This window comes from Coffea eugenioides, chromosome 6 (assembly GCF_003713205.1).
Source record: "Coffea eugenioides isolate CCC68of chromosome 6, Ceug_1.0, whole genome shotgun sequence".
Lineage (NCBI taxonomy): Eukaryota > Viridiplantae > Streptophyta > Magnoliopsida > Gentianales > Rubiaceae > Coffea > Coffea eugenioides.
In genome coordinates this window covers 51,124,344-51,146,893 of record NC_040040.1, presented here as the reverse complement: position 1 = coordinate 51,146,893, position 22,550 = coordinate 51,124,344, and the positions used below count along the sequence as shown (strand labels likewise).

The window sequence follows — 22,550 nt, the reverse complement described above, 5'->3', positions numbered from 1 at the left end:
TTATACTACATTAATACCACTTTTAACTCTTATTCTTTTGTATTAGGCATTAACTTTATTAAAATTTTATCACCTTGTTATGTTTATATTTATAAATCTACTAAAATTATGACATATACACAAGGATAGAGATAGGGGATGGGGAGGGGCAGCCATCTCCTCCCTTCTCCCCTCCTTAAAATCTTTTTGAAAATTCTATTTTTGTATATACTTATTTAATGCAACTTAATAAAATCTCACTATTTTGACACCATACAATTAATTTATCATAATTTTCAACATTCTTTCTTTGCATAATTTTCATGTAATATAGAAAACCTTTAATCTCTTAAATAAGATAAAATATCAGTCAAAATCTAATTAAACTAAACTGAAATACCAATTAGTAGTCAGTCCAGAATAATTGAACCTGCCATCGCTAACGGCTAGCTGGGGAGATGACGCCCTAACGGTCACCTGGAAGAGAATCGTCGGCAAATTTGAAATTGACACATGCTGGAACGCGGTGGTGGCGCACCTCACGACAAAACATTTACACTGGAAAGTGGAAGGCCCTACCAACAAGCCTTTTTTTTTTTTTATAGGAACCAGAAAAAGCATTTCAAGTAAATTATTAGTATTATATTCTTATACGTATAAAGAAAGGGATAAAGATTACTAAAAGCCAAGAAGATTACATCCCATAATTCAACAAATTTTGTATGATTGAGGAACTAATAAAACCATTATACGATATGTAGATCAATAGGTTAGTACTAAAAACCATTAACAAACCAAGTAAGTATATGTTTTTTCGTTTCCAACAACCTATACTCTCAATTGATTCCCAACATCACATCTTTATCCTCTCAATTTCCAAACTATAATTAATTTAAGAGTAAATCTTATATACACTGACGGTGTATACACTATCACGGTTAGATATACGACACATATACAAAATTTGAGTTTTAAATTCAAATTCGAATTATGTGTCATGTATCTAATGGTGAAAGTGTATACACTGTCAGTGTATAGAAGATTAATCCTTAATGGCATATATTATACTAGTTAGAAGACAACTCATGGGCAGGAAGTCAATCTCTTAGTAATTGGCTTGGTGATACTTAGTGCAAGTTTAATTATTTTTTGAGCTTCGGTTTGACGCCCAAAATTCAAAACTTTTCTTGTTAGGCTTTTTTGTAGTAACATGCAAAACCATTCAAGAGCAAAGACAACCATCCATTCATTCAATATGCGCCAATCTCTTAGAAAGATTTTTTTTCTTTAAACGAAAAAATGTATGATAAAATCACTTTATTACTAGGGCTGCTAACGGATTAGATCTATACTAGGATTTAATCCAAATATAGATATATTTTTTGAGATTTTTAATGTGTCTTCCAAACCCATTTCTCCATATTTGATCCAAATCTAATTTATATTCATTTTAGATGGATCTAATTTACATTTATTTTATCCGTTTTAGATTTGGATGACATTAATATGAATATTCAGATAAATACATGTACTATCTAATTCATTATACTAGTAGTATTTTTGAGTTTGTTATAAATATACCTATTTTTCTTCTATTTTTTTAAATAATTATCGTAACACTTTTCGTGATATGATATGTATGAAATAAAAAGATGATTAAAAAAATAAAATGAGTATTAAAATATGTATATACGATACAAATAAATAATTTTTATTTAACCTTGGAAGCCTCCCGTTGTGAATAATTCGGGTAATTGAGAATTGACTATGAGTGTATGGGTCGGGGGCCCGACGAGAAGTTTCTGACAGAGGCCCCACTACCAGATACATAATTCAACATGCTGCTTATTATTACTAGTATAATTTATTTTTATTATTTTCTTTTGTCGCTCTCTAGGCGCTCTCTCTCTCAAAACTAATCAATAAATCGCCGAGTTAATCATTTGTATCTGCATCATCTGAATACTGTGTAGTAGTAGTTGCATAATAGCAGTGGTGCAGTGGTCTTGTAGCAATGCAATTTCAATTTTCTGATTTCTGGTAATCCGTAGGTTTAGTGTTATTCCATCCAGTCTGAAATTGAAAAGCCAAAGAAGGTGGAGCGGAAGGAGGGCTTGCAAATCAAATTTCTGCCCTCTAAACTACCCCGCTCGCTCATCAATCCAAATTCCGAGGTACAACTCTATTCTCTTTCATCCGGCCCTTCTTTTCTTTCCTGATTGAGATCACTTCTGGAGAATTTATTTGAACTATTAATTGAATTATCGCTTTTCCTTTTTTTTCTTCTTGATCTTCTATCGCTTTTCTGTTTCATCTTTTGTTTTGTTTTTCCCTCTTAGTTATCGCCTTTCACGGTGATTGAATTAACTGGTCTGCGTGGGGGGTCTTTTGCTGTTTCAATTACCATCTCAGTTTTGTTACATTTATGTATGTCTTTGAAAAACCTTTTCTTTATGCAGGTCCTATTGAAAGTTATTTTCTTGTTGCCTAGCCTTATGATTTGATTTTTTCCACATTCATAATAATTGTTATCCTCATAAAGATTGGACTTTTATTCCTGCGGTGAAGGTGAATCTCATAATTATCATTTTTTACTGACTTCCTTCCTGGGCATTTGTTGTCTAAGTATCCTCTCGCCTTTAGCGTGTTATGATGTTCAGTGGGTTTCAAGAACGCAATTATTTCTACTAATGGGAAGATTAATTATCTGACAAGCTGAACTTGGTTAGTTGGCATAACCAAAAACATACTGCTAGTCTGCTAGTTGTCTTCTTCTCTACCTGGTTTTCGTGCCACGGACTATTCTGGCATAATTAGTTTTTGGATTTTGTTGTTTCATATAGGCATCTTGGTACTAGTTTTAAGACCCCAAAAAAAAAAAACTACTGTATCCAGTGGACAAAGGCATCATCCCTCTTCCTTTTCCTATTCCTTTTGTAGTACTTGGAACAGGAATTAATTCTTAACATGCTGGCAAAAAACTTGGTTACGTTTTTAAGTTTTACAGTTTTGGTTTACATTTATATGTATGCTGCTTGAATGCTTCAAAAAAGTGAGCGTATTCTCTGTGGACAGTGGTAATCAACAGGGCTAATTATGTTAGTTCCTCAATGGGTCTGATTACCAAGAACATTTTTGTTTCTTTTGCAGGATTTCCATTTGTTGGCTCGATAACCTTTTGTTGTGTCAAAATTTTGTGACCAAAGTTTCAAGCAAAGTCAGTTGCAACGGGCTCAGATTTTTTAGTCTCATCATGGTAATGGATCTATTATTCCTTCCTTTCATTTTCAAACAGCAATCTATTATTCCTTCCCCACCCCCCCTCCTCTCTCTCTCTCTCTCTCTCTCTCTGTCCCCCTTTTTTTCTATTTTAATCAAGATATGGTTGATTCAATCTATAAGTGATGTATAAAGTTGTTTTTTATGGAAATCTTTATTTGATTATTAAGTGTTGTATTAAGCAAAAACAAGTTTCTTGTTTTATTTTACTTGTCGGAGCTTGACATCATAGACTAGGATATGAGTAAGTCCAATGCTCATGCTGTACTTTGATGGTCTTTTTCATTTGGTGCTTCCTTCACACATTGACACTTATTCCTTTTTTTTTTTTGTTCTTTCTTTGAAAGTAAGCAATATATAATTACATATTCTGAATTAATTGAACTTATTCTTCTCCTTTGCCAACTGAAAAACTGTTTTAAATTTCTTTAATACAGGCAACAAATGAGAATCTTCCGCCAAATGTGATTAAACAACTTGCTAAGGAATTAAAGAATCTTGATGAAATACCTCCTGAGGGCATTAAAGTTGGTGTAGATGATGACAATTTTTCGACTATATATGCTGACATTGAGGGCCCAGGTAGTGCTTCAACCCTAAGAGTTCCCACTCTTGAAAAAGTTTTATCTTTATCTCACTGATATTTTCTGTTCATTGCAGCTGGGACTCCATATGAGAATGGCATTTTTCGTATGAAGTTGATATTGTCTCATGATTTCCCACATTCACCCCCAAAAGGTTGGTAAACTGGCATTTTTGAACATCTAATTTTCTCCTATGTTTGTTAAGAGTGGAAGTGGTGTGCTTCTTTCTGGCCTACACAGTTTTGCTCTACAGCAAAAACCTTTGCTTTTATCTTTCTATTCTTGGGTACTTGTTCATTTGTAGTTGTTAATTTTTTTCTCTTTAAATTTAGACATGGTACAAGCATTCTCACCTTGCTCAGTTGATTGATTTGGTGTTGGTTTGCATGTTTCTATGGTTTAAATTTAGACATGGTACAAGCATTCTCACCTTGCTCAGTTGATTGATTTGGTGTTGGTTTGCATGTTTCTATGGTTTACTGTTGTAATCCATGCATGCTTTCCCCCCGTGTTTTCTCTTCTCCATGCCTTTTTATCATATTGATGTAATGTGTCCTATACTATGAATGAGGATCCCTTAAGAAGTCAAAAAATTCCATTGTGTTTGTACAGCATTGATTGTTACTATTACCATAAGGTAATACCTGGGCTTCATGGTTCATTCATGTGATTGGCCTTGGGTAGCATTAAACTTTCTTGACTCACAATTCAAGTACAAACAATGATCCTCTATCTTGTTCTCCATCATCTGTGGTATCAACCATATTTCGTTATTCGAAGAACAATTTGTTTGAGATAGCCCTTTGAGGTTTCAGCCTTGTTTGAAGTCCTCAATTTTGGCTAAATATGTGTCAGTTTGGAGGTCTTGTTTTCAATACCTTGTGTGGTCTTCTTGCTTTTACTGCAGGGTACTTTCTTACAAAGATTTTTCATCCAAATATTGCAACAAGTGGTGAGATCTGTGTGAATGCATTGAAAAAGGATTGGAATCCTAGCCTTGGTTTGCGGCATGTTTTAATGGTATTTTTCTTTCTCTTTAAATTGATTTGATAAAAATTATTGGTTTGAGACTGTCAAGCAATTGCAACAAATTTAGTTACGTGTCAGTTTGTTGTCAATTAGCAAAACTTTTGTCTGCTAACTCTTTCTTTTTGCAACAGGTTATTAGATGTTTGTTGATTGAACCATTTCCGGAATCAGCCTTGAATGAGCAGGCTGGCAAATTGTTACTTGAAAATTATGAGGAGTATGCCCGGCATGCAAGGTGAGGACTTGTTGCTTCATTGACTTTGGTTTTTTTGGTGTGGAGATGTCTTCTGTGTTTGATGCTGTTGTACTCACCTGTCTTCTGTGTTTGATGCTGTTGTACTCACCTGTCTTCTGTGTTTGATGCTGTTATACTCAGCTGTCTCTTTTCTGATTTTGCATGAGTCGTATTACACTGATAGTATTTTAACTAGGTTGGCCAAAAGCAGTACTTGATATAATGTTTGCTTCTCACTTTTTGTCCTCAAGCCTTGGTGGATTTTTGATATTTGGCCTACTTAAATCATAGTTAAAATTCAGTTCTTTCAATCTACTTAAGAAGGGCTTGGTAGTTTGTATCCTATGATTGGAATTTATGGACAGGAGGAAGAAGAGAAGGAAGTGGGAGGAGTGGATAATTTGTAGTTGGGAGCTTTGTGTTAGGAGTTTTAGGTTTATACTGGATTCCACTCTATATACTTCTTGTCAGTATGATTAGCCATTTTACATGTAAAATGCAGCATTAGGGGTCTAGCTGCTGAGTTGATTGTCCTTGATTAGACAAGATAAGGCTTGGTAAAAAGCGAGTATGTCCTAATGGTCATACTATGATGGTCTTCTACATTATACTAGTTGTTTTGTCTTACATTGATGTCTTTCTAATCCCAGTGGAGTGTTTCAGGATATCCTGCCTTGTATTCTGGTTGTCAAGTATAATAGCATTTTAAGATACTCTTTAATCTACGCATACATGAGCATTTTCACTCGTAAAAGTCATCCCATTGTTTGTTGGAGCACAGACTCTAATATACTTTTAGCTTTTCAACAAGTAGTAGAGCCAAGGTGTATATCTAGAAATGTGGCAAGATTTCTGTGTTTCACTGCTTGGTGAATATGGGAACAAGCTCCACTAGAAGTTCTGGAATTACCTGCCTTTTTATATATTTGACATTAAATCTTTATAACACAGAAGAATTTCTTTGAAATTAATACAATTTGCATCACATAATATCTAACTTAATGCTGTTTGATTTTCATATAATGCATTTGAGTAACACCCGGGAATGTGGAAATATGGAAAGTTTTGCGATATACGGTTTGGATTGGTGGATGAGTTATTATACTCGAGTTCTATGTACTGAACAGCAGCCCAAGTACCATGACTTTGATCTACCAGGAAGATGTTAAGCCAAACTTGGTTAACAATCATCTCCAGCATGCGTACTTCTGGAAATGACCCTGTGACAATGAGTCTGATGACACTATTTAAATTGCCGCCTCATCTGGAAGCTCTTATACGGTTCAGCTGTTATGAGGAGAGTTCAAGTTGTTAAATAGGAGATTAATAAAATGTATCTTATACGGCACAGATGTCTTCTTCCTAACTTCAATTTTGCAGGATCTACACGGGAATACATGCACTCAAATCAAAGCCAAAGTTCAAAGCAGGAGGAATTTCTGAGTCTACAACTGCCTTAAAAGTTGACCATCTGAATAACTCAGCTTATAGTGTTGATCCCAAGAATGCGGTCTCAGGTGCTGGTCTTCCGCTTCCAGTTCCGGTGGTAGTCCCTTCTGCAAATGCAACCAAAGGAGGAAATAATCATGATCAACTGGTTGACCTTCCTTCAGCCATGGATGCAGGAGTAGGTGCATCAGCAACACCTTGTCTGCAAAAGAAGGAAGTTTTATTCGCCAAAGTTCCTTCTGACAAGAAGAAAATGGATGCAAGAAAGAAAAGCTTGAAGAGATTGTGAGGTTTTGTGTGTTTAGTGGCCCCAATTTTCACTTATTTGGTAAATGATAAAAAGAAACAATGCATAAATGGCACGGTTATGTACCAATTGAGAGCTCCCCTCCCTCCTCTTTCATTCCATTTGTAGATCTTCCAATGTTTTTTAAAGCATTCTGCAACGGTTGTCGCTCTCGGAAGAATTCCTTATATAACTTTTTCTTAAAATGTTTTCTTTAGTTTGGTATTTATTTCCCTTTTGTTGCATTTACTTTGCCTTGTTTGTTTGTTGGAACTGATGCTGCTTGTATCATGTTTGTAGTCCCGTATCTGTAAGATCAAAACTTTTTTCACACACATCTTATTGTATGCGATGCGTATATGTTGTCGTCAAAACTCATCTTCACTCAGTAATATATACCAAGGTAAGATGCTGCAATGGTAAATAAAAAGAAGCAGCCAGTAGCAAATTACTACATACGCAGGATAAGGATATGGCAATGCTCACTACAAAGTCTTTCCAAACTAGGATATGACATTAAAGAAAACCAAACGCATTCTCCATCAGTCAAACAACAGCATACAGCTTTACAACCAACGTTTGCCAGAAAGGGCAAAATTTTGGAGAAGATTCACCCTATGACATAAAAAAGGAAGAATGGAAAGGGGAGATCATTATGCTAAAAAGAAGAAAACTCGGACATCATTACAACAGAGAGATCATTATGCTAAAGATGTTCAACCTTTAAAACCACCAGACAAGTAGTAAAAGTACACTAAAAGCATTAAACCAGCTATCCCTGTTCAACCAGTTGAATCTTTTTCCACTCCTACATGTAGATCTATTCAGTTTAATGCAGGATTGCAGGCAGGGATATCACTTGGCCATCATAACCTTGACAAACTCTTCATAGTTGATTTGTCCATCACCATCAACGTCAGCCTCCCTGATCATCTCATCAACTTCCTCGTCTGTAAGCTTCTCCCCAAGGTTAGTCATGACATGGCGAAGCTCAGCAGCAGAAATAAAGCCATTTTGATCCTTGTCAAAAACTCGGAATGCTTCTTTTAGCTCCTCCTCAGAGTCGGTATCCTTCATCTTCCTTGCCATGAGATTTAGAAATTCTGGGAAATCTATGGTCCCATTTCCATCAGCATCAACTTCATTTATCATGTCCTGGAGCTCAGCCTCAGTAGGGTTCTGCCCCAGCGACCTCATCACTGTCCCAAGCTCCTTAGTGGTGATGCAACCTAGAGATCAGTAGAACATTCAACTAATCAATGCAGACCTTCAATGGTACAACGATTCTAAATATGATAAGTCAGCCTGGGTTTCGCGAAGGAATGAAGATAGAGAATGAAACAAAACATAAAATTTTCAGCTATCTACACCATAACTTTTACAAACTAATTCACAGCTTGCAATGATACAAATGATGCATAGCCATCCAAAAATTGACAAAGCACATACCAACGTATCATTCCAAGCTAATAACAAGGCACACGAATATCTGAACATGCACACGTACGGTCATAATGACAAAAGATGATTCGATAGAAAAAAACATAGAGAGACACATTTTTTGAAACAAGGGCAGATTCAAATCCTGTAATGTTACTAGAATAGTTTTAAGCCTATAACCACTGCCGTGATCAATGACCTGGAGTTCTCTAGATGCTGTTTATTTTCAGCACTCAGAGAGTAGTCATTAGCCAGAGAGGATGTGAATTGCTGGACCGGTGCATAACCACAACAATCATTGAGTGTAATAATAGTTGACCACAAGCGGCAAAGCATCATGCAGTTGCAAAGCGACATAAGATTGCTCACAACTCACAAAGACCAGTTATAGGAGGTCAACCTAACAGAACAGATGATGGTAAAACATTTCCATCACTCGCTCATTCAACCTATAACATACAGTTTCAAGAAAAGAAACGATTTCAAATTCAAAAAGTTTCGAACCACATAACAGAAATCTTATCTTTGCCGGTGTTCAGCAAAAGCACCAATCGGTTAAAAAAAAAAAGTTGTCAACTTTGTTGCTCGAGAGTCAAGACCAAACCAAATGTACACGAGAAAAGAATTGACTGAAATTTGAAAGAAAATCATTGTGGCAAAGAAGAAGAGAAGGAATGATAAAGGAGCACTTTCGTAGAAATTCGGATTGATAACGTTCTTGCATTTATTGTTGTTCACAGTTTTCCCTCGAAGAAAAGTTTCCCTTTCCTCCAAACGGGGCCATGAAAGTAGAGCCTGCTGTTAATTAATCTTTCTCCGCAGAGTAACAAAATTATGAGAATTAAAGGAAAGGTTCATTAAAGCCAAATAAGTCAACAGCAGCGAGAAGGGTTAAAGAACCAACAACAACAAGATAGCATTATGATATGAATAGGCAACCAACAAAGAAATAATAGTAAAACAAGAACCCCCAGAAGAGAACCCACCCCATCCAACCCCCCAGATCCGATAATCATATGTATATTATACTAGAACAAGTTTCAATCTGATCTCATGTAGGGACAAAAAGGGTACCATCTCCATCCTTGTCAAAAAGGCTGAAAGCCTCCTTGAACTCAGAGATCTGATCATCAGTCAGCTGATCAGCCATTTCTCCTTCTTTTATTTTTCCTTTTTTCAGGATGATGATGAGGCCACAAACCAATCGATAGATGAAAAAAGGAACACCAAAGGGTATGGAACGAGTGAAGGAAGGAAGAAAGAACGGAAGGAAGAAAGGATGGAAATGGATGGAAGGTCTGCAGCTCTTTCGGCCCTGAGAAAAGGGACTATGAATTTATACTACTCGTAGTCCATAGTCTACCACTACCCATGAAGAAAAACCAAAAAAACAAAAAAAAAAGTTTGAAATTTCCGATAGAAAATGGATAGGAGTAATAAAGTAGTAGGAGACTTGGAGTAATAAATTACTATTTCAGCAGTTAAATTCAAATTTTACGTAATTGTTATATTGGCTCCGTTTGAATTAGTTATTTTTAGGGGCATTTTTAAAATATTTTATTATAGTAATATAGGTGAAAAACTTTTACTGTAAATAAGGTCGTTTTTGAGATTTTTTCTTGTGTTTTTTAAGTTGTTTATAGTGATTTTGATATTATTTTTATTTGTATATTATTGTAACATAGTATATAAAAAAACTTATTTTTAAAAAAATGATCAATTTAACAATTTATAAACTGTTAGTATAAAAAATATTAATATGTATTGACACTGACAAAATTATATATATAAAAAATCTTACTCTAAATTAATTAATTAATTACTCTAAATTAATTAATTACCCAAGTTTTAGAAAGTTTTGTTGTTTTCGTTTTAAAAAGATTTCATATATTTCACATCAGTCCCTGAAATTGTTAGTTCTAATCTAAATCACGCCATCTTCAGCAGCTACTGTTACAATTTTCTTTTATTTCACAAAATGTATGTTTGTCTATTCAGTTTTACACATGTGGGACTACACGTTTGCTCCTAAATCATTATTGCTTTCAATGAAGGCATAGAAGTTGTGAATTATGCACTTCCTATATGACAAAGATAAATTCAACTTGGTGGTTGTTGGATTAATTATACCATATTGCAAAACATTAATAAATTTTGGAGCCACTGATCCAATTAAACAATGAAGGGCACAAATGCTAATTATGTACTTTTGACGGTGCGTTTTGTAAATTTTAATTAACCCTTTTTGACATGCATATGAAAGGTGAGTTGAGTCTTTTGAGACAAAAAAAAAAGGTTTGATAGTGATAGTTCTAGAGCAAAACAATTTGTTTTTTGTTCTCTCTCTCTTTTGAAGATATATGGGCTTTGCCTTATTTTATATTTCATTTGACAGAAGAAAACAAATTTTCCATATTTCCAAAAGTCATTTCCTATTTTAGGGACAGAAGACAAATCTTGCTGGTTGCAATGGTGGGGATATTATTAGAACATAATCACAAAGACAAAGGACGTTGACAGTCCGTGTTTCATTCTCTTCCATTGGCATAAACGCGGTTCCGCGCTTCTCACGCGGTGGCATTGTAAGTTCACTAACAGGCTAGAGCTATCAAAACGAACTGGTAAGTTTGATATTTTAGATTCTTTTTTAAGTTCCTGAGAGTATTTTCACTGAAACTCTTGTTTGGATTGAGTATTATTTAAAATATTATTTAAAATAATTATTATAATATTTTTTATGATTTGATATATGTGAAATAAAAAAATAATAGAGAATATAAAAAGATGAGTTAAAAAATGTATTTATAATACAAGCGAAATATTATTTGAAAATTTTGATATCCAAACTTTTTTATCCGAAGTCAAACCCAGATTCAAATCAAATTCTATCCAAATCCATATATATATACACACACACACACACATATTCATAAACATATACATATACACATGCACACACAAAAAATTTATAAAAATAATCTAATATTATCACTTTACCCCCTTAAACTATATCACTACTATCAGTTTACCCCCTTACGTGTTAAGAAATTTTGGAAAAAAATACTCTTTTATTCTATAGCATTACTACACTGTTATTATTACTTTATTCCTTTAAATTGTTGTGATATAATCGATTTTATTCATAACATTATTTTCTTGGCATTTTACTTCATCGTTAATCTAACTACTATGATAAAAAAATTTTAAATATATTTACCCTTATATATATAATTAAAAATAAAAAATTTAGAATGATGATTCTTTTTTTTCACTTTAAGAGATCCAAAAATATAAAAATAAAAGGGTTTTCTCAAATATCTTTTTTTACACTTATTAATACTATGAAAAAAAAAAGAGATAGGAAAGAAGGAGACAGAAAATTAGATTTTGTAAAAAAAAGAAAGAAAAAGTCTAACATTATCGTATTAATTTAAGATTGTTGGGATTAGAATTGAAATCCGGTGGTAAACAGTAAAGTGAAATAATTTTAAAATAATAAAAGTATTTAATTCTTTCTTATTTGTATTTTATAAAAAAAGAATTGAACTCTCTCTCTTTCTATCTCTCTCTCTCCCCCTCTCCCTCCCCGTTCCGATCTTTCTATTTTTTTAATATTAATAAGATTGTCAAGAGGAAAGAAATTAATTTTTTAATTTTTTTTCATGATACTAAAGAGGAGAAGAGCCACTTTAAATTTTTTATTATTTTTATTATACAAAGAAGAGATTACTTTCTTTTCAAGTTTTTTAACTTGCTAAGTTGGTTTAATGGTGCGATAAATTACCTAAAAAATAACTTTATGAGGTAAATTGATAATGAGAGTATAGATTATAGCGGTAAAATGATAATAATGTTAAGGGCTAAACTTGTCTTTTTACTTTCATTAAGAAACTCCGTTAAGTTTGACCGTTAATTTTGGAGATAAAATAACTAAAAGATAAAATTAAGAGAAAAGGGAATAAAGTGATAATAACCCTTATAATTGGTACAAACATTTTCATGAAAAAGAAAAACATAAAAGTAAACAAATGAAAGATTGAATCAAATTGGTTGGTAAATCAACTGCTGACATCCCTGCGCCAATATATAGTCCAAAAAATTTTTACCCCTACAAACCTTTTGGTTTTGAAAAATGTTCTTCATCCAAAAAGGTTCAAAAACTTTATGCCGACTCCAAAGGCCATCTATGGTTGTCTCCAGTGATTATGATGTTGGGTCATGATTTGTTTGTTCTTTCATAAAAAGAAATGGTATCAGCCGAAGGAAACAAAAAAATGTTTCAAATGCTTAGTTACAAAAGAAAGTTTACCGGGTCTAAATTGTGAAAAATAATTTCCAAAAATTTACCGCTAACCCCTGTTGCGGTTCAACAATAAAGCGAGCCAAAGAACACACACATTACGCCCGGAAAATTCACATTGAGTGGCCCTCAAAACTATCAACTAATTGTGCTTTAACTTGAAATCCCACATTTCGGTTCTGGAAATTCACAGAATTTGTCACTATTCAGTTCTAAATAGACCCCAATTAGACAGTATGCAACAAACATGGGAAGCAACCATATAAAGGACCGGCTGGGATTTTGTAGTTCAAAGACATTCTATCTACGCATTACACGGTGCCGTTCTCGCCTTCGGAACCGCTCAAGCATGAACTCATCCGTGGCAGCCTGTCTTTGAACTGCTGCCTCCGCACCTGATTCGACCGGTCTAGACTCCTGATCGCTTTTCTTCAGATCCTTGTCTTTGTACAACTCTGGATGTTCTGCAAAATTTTGTTGTTTGGTTCAATAGAAACCATAACAATCAGGAAAGGGAACATTGATCTAGAAAGGTAAGTCATATGCAAGGCAGGATCAACATAATATGCTTTAAATCTTGAGAAACCCACCACTGGGCTACCTCATTGCCCTTAATCTTTATGCTTACAAAACTTTGATGCAATTGAGTAAAACTATACATGTGAGGTGTCAAAATTCATTATTTTGAACCAATATACAATATCACCCATTTGCCCACAACCCAGCTACGTCGGGCCACAACATTTATTCACTTCTAAGACCAACCCCCTGCCCTCAACACAAAAATCATAAAAGAAAGAAGGAAAAAAAAAATGTTAGTATTACATCAGGTTTGTCAGAACATATATGCTTTCCCATACATAGCACCCATCTACTGCACAAATGGATTGATTGGAAAGAGCGTAAAGGCTTTAAGGGGTGATTAAATCTCCCAATTGTCATTGGAGGGAAAGAATGGGTGCTAGAAGCAGGGTTTACCAAATGAAGCAGGGCCAAAACAATACCCATTATCCCAAAATCTATGCAGACAAGAACGGATTTCAGATACCATAGCAAATATGGGGAAAAAAAAACCCTTTGGCAAACATGAACAGGTACAGATTTGCAGAATAGTGTGGCAAATGCCACAGCAATGTAGATCAACTCCTGTAAGAAGCTATTTTCTAGAAGTCACTAGGCTAAGTTAACTATGCTGTTGTAATGGAGGATCTGACGGGTAGAAAGTCTAGTTAAACTAACCTAAGAGGATCTCCATAAGAATAACAGGTAAATCAGAAATATGTACTGTTACAAGCACATATTCCAGAAGATAACCATTTAGCACATGTACAAATCTTATGCACAAGGAACCTGATGAACGAAGCATAACCTATTTTCTTTTTTTCTTTTTTAGCTTATTTTAATCATTACTTCTCTTACTTCTCAAAGGTCATCCTCAGTTTTCCTTACCATTCTAAATACGGCCAAATCTGCTTCCAAAAAATTTCTCATCTTTTATATAACGATACGATACAACAACCAATGAGTATGCGTCCAAACACAAAAGTTTCGCACACTGCTAGTCTTCCAACAATGTGTAAATCACATAAGAAAGTTTCCTACTTGTGGTATAAGAGTTAAAAAGGTTCACTTGAATGCGTAATATCAAAATATATTCAACCAACAACAAAAGGATTAAGTTAGACTGGATTCCCTCAAGGTTTGCCAGGTACTCTTTCCTCTCCCTTCACCTCGCCTCCTCGGCTGTCTTATCTCTTCCCCTTGAACAACCCCCCAAAAAAAACCTTTTGGCTAGTCTAGTGAGGAACCATCTCAGACCATAAAGTGAAAAAAAAGAAAAACATAAATGCGGCAACCTGTACAGAATTGATAATACACAAATCTGGAGTCAAGTGCAAAACCACTTGCACTTTAAGCCTCTTATAAAAATATATTAAAGTGGGTGTCCCTTCTTTTCGGAGATATCTACCTATAATTGCTGCTCCTACAGTTCGAATAGAAAATCATTGTAGAACTAATATGATAGCTCTAGAGGTTTACACTTTCTTTACACATGAGAGACGTCATACTAGATCATTCAATATTTGTTTCCAATGAGATCCCATCTTCAGAAAATTAAATCAATATACATGAAACAAAAGAAATAGAGGTCTTAAGGCAATATCACATATATAACAAGGTTAAATGTTTACCGCAATTTACATTTTATTCTATAATCACTCACAATCCCAAATTATATCAAGTAATAGAGTATTTTCCATTTCCAATCTAATCAAACTAGAGAATGAGCTAATAATATGGCGCTTTTTGCTATAGTTGAAAACTCCCCAAGTGAACTGCCAACTCACATAACCAAGCCAGTTTGGTTTTGTTCAGACAACTTCTACACTGAAGTTAACAGTTCAGCTTGAAAGAGCAACTAAGGGTGGTGTTTGATAACCCCATTAAGCACTTAAACTTAATGGATTAAGCATTTTTCCTATTAAGTTTGTTTGATAACAAAACTCCACAACCTCTGAATCCATTAAGAGACACTTAATTTCTTTGAAAAAATTTAAGTGAAAATTTAATCATTTAATTTGCTGAATGTTTGAACTAGAGTAATATTATCCATCAAAAATATTATTTCACATACTTGCACGCTTTCATACATGCACACAGCCTCTTTCTCTTTCACACACGCACACACATATAGTCTCTCTCACGCACACTTTCTCTCTCTTTGACACACACTCTCTCTCCCTCTCACATACACTCTCTCTCTCTCACGCACACTTGTCTCTCCGCTCTCTCTCTCTCTCACACACACTAACATTCGTTGTTTAGCATATTTTATTTCAAACATAACTCGCTTATTATACACAGACATGCATTTTTGTTTCCAACACGCATTTGCATACATAAACACCATACACAAATTCACTATTCGTATTGGAATTTCAGTTTAACAATATTAATGAGTGATATTTAAACTTTATAATTTGTGTATAATAAATTTTTTTCATTCAGTCCATATAATTTATGTATAATAAAAGTTTTCATTCAGTGCTCAAATTCAGCAGATTATCAAACCGGTTTGACTAAATGAAATCAGCAACGTCAGTACATAAATTTCAGCCTTCAGATTTCAGTTTTATCAAACACCCGTAAATCAAATGAAATTGAGCCATGGATTGGATCAGCCCAACCCCTGATCCCACCATTCCAATCTACAACACTCAACTAACCCACAGCAAACCCCCTCCCAAAGAAAAAACTCTCTCACCTGCTCGCTAACCATTCCTCTCCTTCACAAACTTGCCTGCCACCCATTGACCCCAGTCTTCCCCATGCTCATCCCTCTCCCTGAAAAAGAATCTAAGCTTGATTTGCCACTTCATGGAGGCAGATATGGCATTGACATTATTCTTCTTGGTTTTGAGTGATGATAGCAGGTGGGTAAAACCTATCATACTGAGGCTAATCGCAGAGGCTGAGGATAGCACAAATGATCTGTGCCAAGTGTTGCAATATTCCCTAAGCAATCGACCAGGTATGCAAACATACTCAGGTATACATACATACTTAGGCAAACATCAGATCATAGAACCAAATAAGCATTTTAAGTGAGTAATTGCCACCAACCTCTCCTAAGCTTCTCGGCATAGTCCTTCCCGCGTTGCAAGTAATCTGCACTATAACTTGAGGGAATACTAGAGTCAGTTTTGGTGCGACCCATGAGCCTTTTTTCTTGTAAGAGCTTTTTGGCAGCCTCAGTTTCCTCAATATTCCTCAATTTGTATCTGTCACAAATGGGAGAATTTGAGCACATCTTATTGCATAGAGATCTGCAACTGAACCTATCTGTATAATGTTTCAACAGAAATTAAGATGTTCTATTCTTGACACAGACAACAAATGCCACCTCAAGACATTTTAGTTTTCCCAACCAAAATTAAATAAAAAGTTTGCAGTAGAGATACATCATGTTGTATAAGACAAATTAAGATATGCCTAGTCACAGTGAGGAAAATTAGCATACTCCATGGGAAGCTAAACCTCGGCAATACCAGTAGTCCACTGCGTAGAGCTTTCCTCTGAATTTCGCCTCTTAACCTAAGGGAAACATTAGGACACTTCATAAAAAGAATATTAAGTAGATAAATCTTAAAAGGATATTGAACACAATAAAGTGGGAAAAAATGACTAATTTCAGTGACCAAAACTCCTTAAGTAGATGGTAAACTGAACGCCCCATGTACAAAATCTGCACTTGATTAGGCCCAAAAAAGTAGATAGTACAATTTCTTTGCTTTCGATTGATGCTGCTGTAATCTCTACAAAATCTTACTTTTACAGTTATACGTATGTGTTATGTGGTATGATACCAAAAAAGTTCTTCACTAAGTTTTTATGGCCATTCGTCACTTTATGAAAAGGTTGTTTCTGTATCCCCATACAGTTTTCAGCCATGAGCAGTGACTAACTATTTTTGGAAGGTGGTATTGATCCTTTTATCCAAGAGGAATAACTTCTCATCACATTGCAGCAGGGACATTGGGTATATTCACTTTTAAATTAAAATTCTGGCCTCTTAGTATTCCTAGCCCAAGAAGCTTTAATCCCTCAAGAATAAACTATTTCCTCTGTAAATCTCCCACCTTTATTTTCTGTACCATCTTCACAGGACAATAGAAGTGGAACAGCATATTGGCTTATTGTGTTAAAAAATATAATATCGGTATTCCTAGCCTGAAACTAAAAGACTGAGGAAAGGGTACGCACATGTAGGTACAGACGTTAATTTTTTAAAAGATCTACACCATTTGTCCTCAACACATCACGTCATCCTCCATAAGGAGACTCTGCAATAAGGTAGAGATTTCCAATTTGAAGAATAACTTGGAATTAATGAGAAAGACAAGACAAAAGGCTCTATCTGACTTAACCAACAAAAACAGATATATGAAAGAAAAAAAATAAACTATTGGCATCTCTTTTTAAATGGGAAAAAGAAATGAAGTATTGATGTAATTAAAAACTAATACAAAACCTTAATAGTAAAAAACCTAAGATGATTATTTGCAGAAAAAAATTGTGTTTTTGTTTTGTAAAGACCACTCATCAATTACTTCACCCGTGACATGTAGTGAAGTCAAGTGGCACAAAGATAAGTCTTATCTTCAGTTGAAGGCCAGGATGATTACCTTAAGACAAAGAATTACTAAATTAGCTAAAACCACTCATGTACCACTCATCAATTACTTCACCTGTGACATGTAGTGAAGTCATGTAGCACAAAGATAAGTCTTATCTATAGTTGAAGGCCAGGATGATAACCTTAACACAAAGAATTACTAAATTAGCTAAAAGCTATCAAATTTGCAGTTGAGGTTCTTTTGCTCTCATTCTTCTGGTTTTTAAGGAAGAGCAAAAGAATGTAGCACACTTACTTTAAGGTGCTCTGGAATTTCATAGAGTTCATCTTCTGCACGTTTTATATCAGTCTCAACTTCATTCTCGACACCAATATTCCTGCCTCTTTTCTTCGCCAATTCTTGTTCAACATATCTCAACCTGCTCATACAAGAAGATAGCAATCAATTGCAGCATCACATTGCCTATCTATCTTTATGAATTTCTGCTTTATTTTGTTCATAGCCTCTGTCAATGAAAACTGTACAGGCGTGTAAAAAGCAAGAAAAATGGACTGTTATGTGCATTTAAGCTGTCAAAATTGTCTGAGACAGGTGCAAAAGGGTTATTAAAATTGGTTGGTTTTTTATGGTTCTGAGTCAAAACTTTTGCGCATTTGCAGTTTCATCAGAGTGTTAAGCCTTTTGCTTAATTTGAAATGCAATCTGGTTGAATCGGTTATCAGACCAGGTCTTCCTTGGCTTCGGATTTTGTTGACGTGGATTAAGCTTTTTGATAGATTTCAAGTCAACAAAACTCAGAACTATGGATAAGGAGCAAGAAGTGATTTCATGTAATTATGAGGAGCTTGATGCTGGAACTACAAAAGCCGTGGGAGATCTCCCACGTGGGCCAGTGAGATTTTGAGAAAACACAGCCCATATTTGGACTCAGTGTGCAAAAGGATTTGAGCCAAACTCTAACATATCTCTCTGATATTGTAAACTTTATTTCTGGTCAATGCAAAAAAGAATTACGAAGAGACCATGAAGCTTCTAGCATTTCATACTAATTAAAAATACCGTCATTTCCACAGAGACCGAGCAGTTCCTACTGAGAAAACTAGCAACTAAACAAAAAATGGAGAGTTTGGACAAGTACACAAAAATTCCATAATGTGATAATATAAATGCATGGAGATAAATATATTAAAGAAAAATACCCTTTCACATGGGAAGTTACTTGACGTTCCCTTCTCCCCAGTAGTTTCAGTTTATACAGTTTAAAATGTAGACCTATTTTTTCCCATATCTAGCATGATGACGAATTGGGTTTAAATGAAAACCAACCCAAAAAAGTGTAACTTAGGGAGTCAGAGAACCTGAGGATTGATTGTTTGTAACTAAACTTTGAGCATTATCTACGTAGAAGCATATAAAGAAGAAAGAGCTCTAAACAAAAACATACAATGAAATGAACAAGTCAAAAGAGAAAAAGGCACAAATGAGTACAGAAGATTTCATACATATTAGGGTCTTCAACCATCACAGCAGTTTCCTGAGCAAAAGTATCCTGCAAAACCAAGTCATCCTTCTCCCCATCCCCATCAGTTTTGTCATTTCCTTTCCGGATCAAACCACCACTGTTGCTGTTGCTAGCCCCACCCACCTGAGTTGTCATAGAGATGGCTGGAATTCCCAACTTCTTCTCCCTCTGTTTCTGAAGGAACTTCACCTCCTCTAGCACCAATCTAAATGCATGTTTTAGCATAACTTCCAAGAAGCATCATAAGAGTGACAAGACTAGCAAGTTAACGGTACCTCCTTTCTTGGTCATCATCTGAATCACTTTTGCTGTTATGAACAGAGTCTTCCCCTGATTCAGCTGTGCTCCTTTTGCGAAAATTCTTCTCCTTCATCTTGTTTTCTTTTGTGTTCGAAAAATTAATCATACACATATATCAGCATTGTTTAAAGCTCAAAGAACAGAGAATACAATGAAATAATTCAAATCTCTGCAGAATTCATTGACTGCTTCACAAAAAGAATTTCCAATCCAAAAGTCAAAGCTTTAACACAGAAACATTAGTGATCATGCACGTAAATGTATTAGCACTGACAGATAAATACAAGAAAGAACATAACTAAGAACCTGTTATATCAGTTTTGTCAAAAGTGGTCACATAGTATATTCATCTTTTCAGGCTCTTCGCTAAGCATGAAGGGTTCCAATATCCATTGGAGGAATTAGGGGAAGCATGTTGGGTCACGCACTGGCTGGGTGATGAGGAGAGAGATAAATTTCATATGTAGGCAGGGAAGGGGAGGAGAGCTGTATTTGAATATGTGAGAGCAACTTCCTAAGAGTCACGTTCTTCAAACAGTATTTAACGAGAACATCAGCCCTTTTTGAGAATATAACAAATTGTCACATAACTCAAAATTGTCACATTTTGAGAATATCACTCTTCAGAAAATGAAGAAAAAGAATATTAGCCCTTAGGGATTTCTGTAGGAACTAATGCCACAAATTATCTAATAATTGCCATGTCTAGAAGATTCAGTCTCCTATGGAAATGTAAAATCCAGAAAAATCTTCTATTTGATACACCTCAAAGATCTTCATTATAGAACACGTATGAACTCCTTAAAGAGAATGAAGAATAGATAAACTGCGGCCATAATTAGACCTGTCAATTCCCACCTATTGTGCAAACCTCCTCAAACCTACCCTATAGATTGCCAGCAAAAAACCACTACCATGCCATCACAGCACCACACAGGTCAGCCACCAGACATAAAATTTTTCAAATCAGCCATGAGCAACTCTCAAAAATCAATAACAATTCTTGAGCAGGTCTATAAGCAGAGCAATAATTATGTGTTCATAAGAAAGAGAACGAAGTGACTTGCTAGAGATCCGAACTAGAAATAGTAATGACATAACAGAAATAGAGGAAGACTCGAACTGAAAAAATATTGACTTGCAACGTCCGGTACCTAAAGACTTTGCAGTTTGAGAAAAGACATTGAAATGAGGGAAGATCAGAAAGTCGCATAACTTTATAACTTGCAAACTAACCGTCAGCAAGTCTACCTTTTCTTTACCTGTTCCATTTACATGAAGAAACAACCAGGCAGAAGTCTTTGAACACAAGGCTTTCAATCACAAGGCTTGCAATCACATCAGATAGATGGTTGGACAAGCATGAATGAGAAATTTTAGGCATTCCTTCCGGTCCCCCCCCCCCCACGCGTGCGCGCGCGCGCGATGAAAACCCAAAAAAAAAAAAAAACAATGAGAACAGCATCCTTAGCCGACATTGGCATGCTAAATTGCTTGCTATTTCCCAAACGCAAGAGTCATAAATTCAAAAAAATAAAAAGAAAATAAAAGATATTACAGTTAGCTATTACCCAGAAACGACTAAACGAAATTTAGATGCGAACTTACCTAGCCAAGGGAGCTGTTATGCGTTCTTCGATTTCTCAACCTCCAGGATACAAAATTGACTAAGTTACTGACCGAGATAACTTGCAGAAGGGGAATTAGGGTTGAGGACAACGAAACTGTGAGGACTTACAAAGGCAGAAGCGAGATAGCTGCAAGTGAAGAAGAAGACTACGAAGCAGAAGGGAAAACGAGACACAGAGAGACTAACCGGTAACCATCTACCATTTGTCGGAGATCGGGTATTTTGTCGAACTATTGAGGGCTGGGCTTGGGTCTAAAAACAGGTTTAGACTAGGATCATATTGGGTGGGATTTGGGTGTGCTGCAACGCAGGCCCACTTCTCAAACCCAGGTTACGTCCTAGGTATACCCATCTATTATTTTACAAATAAATTGTGACAATATCTGTGCATGTAGAACTTTGAACTTTCAAGTAGGGATGAGAGACAAACTTATAGAGTATTTGGATTAAAGCTCCTGCAGAATAAAGATTTTTTGGAATTTTTTTTATATGCATTTTTGAAATACTTTTTTTTTTTACTTTGCATATAAAATATTACTACAATAATATTCTTTAAAAAATTTAAAAAATTACAAGCCAAATAGGACCTTAGTATGTCGTATGATGATGCCCAACTTGGGTTAAAAATTTGCAAAACCGGTACATAACTTGGTATGTAATGTTTTAGTATAATGTCTTCAAGTGACGTGCATACCAATTACCAAAGACGGTATTAGAATTTTCAAGTAATGAAATTTATCTTAATTGGATTATTAAAAAATGAAAATTTTCTCTCCCATCCTCTTCTCATTCCTTCTCTGTCCATCTCGTCCACTCCCTTTCCCTCCCCCCCCTCCCCCTCGCAAATGACGACCAAAGGAGAGGAGGAAGGAGGAAAGGGAGAGGGAGGAGTAGGGGTGCAGAGAATTCGAGTAGCTTGAATCGAGCTCGCGAGTAGCTTGGTTAGCTACTCGAATCGAGCTCGAGCAAATTCGAGCTCGAGGCGATTTCGAGCTACTTGCTACAGTAAAACGAGTCGAGTTCGAGTAATTAATGGCAAGAAATTTTAACTCGTCGAGTAGCTCGAGCTTGGTGGCCTATTTGTATATTTTATATATCAATTTACTCTTTTAGGTTTGTTAGTTAGAATATTTACGGGCTTAACCAGTTATGTTGTAATAATAATGAAGGGTGAATAAGTAATTTTGGCTCGTAAACTAAAAACGATGAAATGCATTGCAAACTCTGTCCTTCATTCGCCTTCTTCGTTCCTCTTCAGTCTTCAGAGTTCAGCTTACCTCTCAAATCCCAATCTCAGTCTTTGGCTCATCTTCTCAAATCTCAATTGTCACAACTCAAAAAAATTGGGGGCTGCTGCTGCTGCAATACTTGTAATGGTT

General features: G+C 35.3%; 3 protein-coding genes across 3 annotated transcripts; 1 reads left to right on the top strand and 2 right to left on the bottom strand.

The window, feature by feature from the left end:
* The first annotated feature begins 1,874 nt into the window (after positions 1-1,874).
* LOC113775915 (ubiquitin-conjugating enzyme E2 22) lies at positions 1,875-7,071 on the top strand. Its single transcript, XM_027320966.1, has 7 exons — positions 1,875-2,153; positions 3,130-3,235; positions 3,696-3,840; positions 3,919-3,996; positions 4,750-4,862; positions 5,003-5,106; positions 6,487-7,071. The coding sequence occupies exons 2-7, from the start codon at positions 3,233-3,235 to the stop codon at positions 6,842-6,844; spliced, it is 801 nt and encodes a 266-aa protein (XP_027176767.1). The 5' UTR covers positions 1,875-2,153; positions 3,130-3,232; the 3' UTR covers positions 6,845-7,071.
* Positions 7,072-7,334: 263 nt separating this feature from the next.
* On the bottom strand, positions 7,335-9,600 carry LOC113774646 (calmodulin-7). The gene is made up of 2 exons (XM_027319230.1): positions 9,356-9,600; positions 7,335-8,070 (listed from the first exon to the last, which is right to left on the bottom strand). Exons 1-2 carry the CDS (start codon positions 9,429-9,431, stop codon positions 7,697-7,699), a joined length of 450 nt encoding a protein of 149 aa, XP_027175031.1. The 5' UTR covers positions 9,432-9,600; the 3' UTR covers positions 7,335-7,696.
* Positions 9,601-12,693: 3,093 nt separating this feature from the next.
* Positions 12,694-21,357, bottom strand: LOC113776534 (protein COP1 SUPPRESSOR 2). The gene is given in 8 exon segments (XM_027321720.1): positions 12,694-13,045; positions 16,206-16,363; positions 16,603-16,676; positions 18,014-18,137; positions 19,222-19,446; positions 19,517-19,622; positions 21,150-21,189; positions 21,280-21,357. Coding segments are annotated over 6 exon segments (843 nt in total). The 5' UTR covers positions 19,615-19,622; positions 21,150-21,189; positions 21,280-21,357; the 3' UTR covers positions 12,694-12,881.
* Between the last annotated feature and the right edge of the window lie 1,193 nt (positions 21,358-22,550).

Excerpts from the sequence above, each read along its gene's own strand:
- LOC113774646 (XM_027319230.1), bottom strand. The coding sequence starts at position 9,431 with ATGGCTGATCAGCTGACTGATGATCAGATCTCTGAGTTCAAGGAGGCT. Across the intron at positions 8,071-9,355 it reads TTTTGACAAGGATGGAGATG|GTTGCATCACCACTAAGGAG; the intron begins GTACCCTTTTTG and ends ACTGATCTCTAG.
- LOC113775915 (XM_027320966.1), top strand. Across the intron at positions 3,841-3,918 it reads TGCTGACATTGAGGGCCCAG|CTGGGACTCCATATGAGAAT; the intron begins GTAGTGCTTCAA and ends TGTTCATTGCAG. Across the intron at positions 5,107-6,486 it reads GAGTATGCCCGGCATGCAAG|GATCTACACGGGAATACATG; the intron begins GTGAGGACTTGT and ends TCAATTTTGCAG.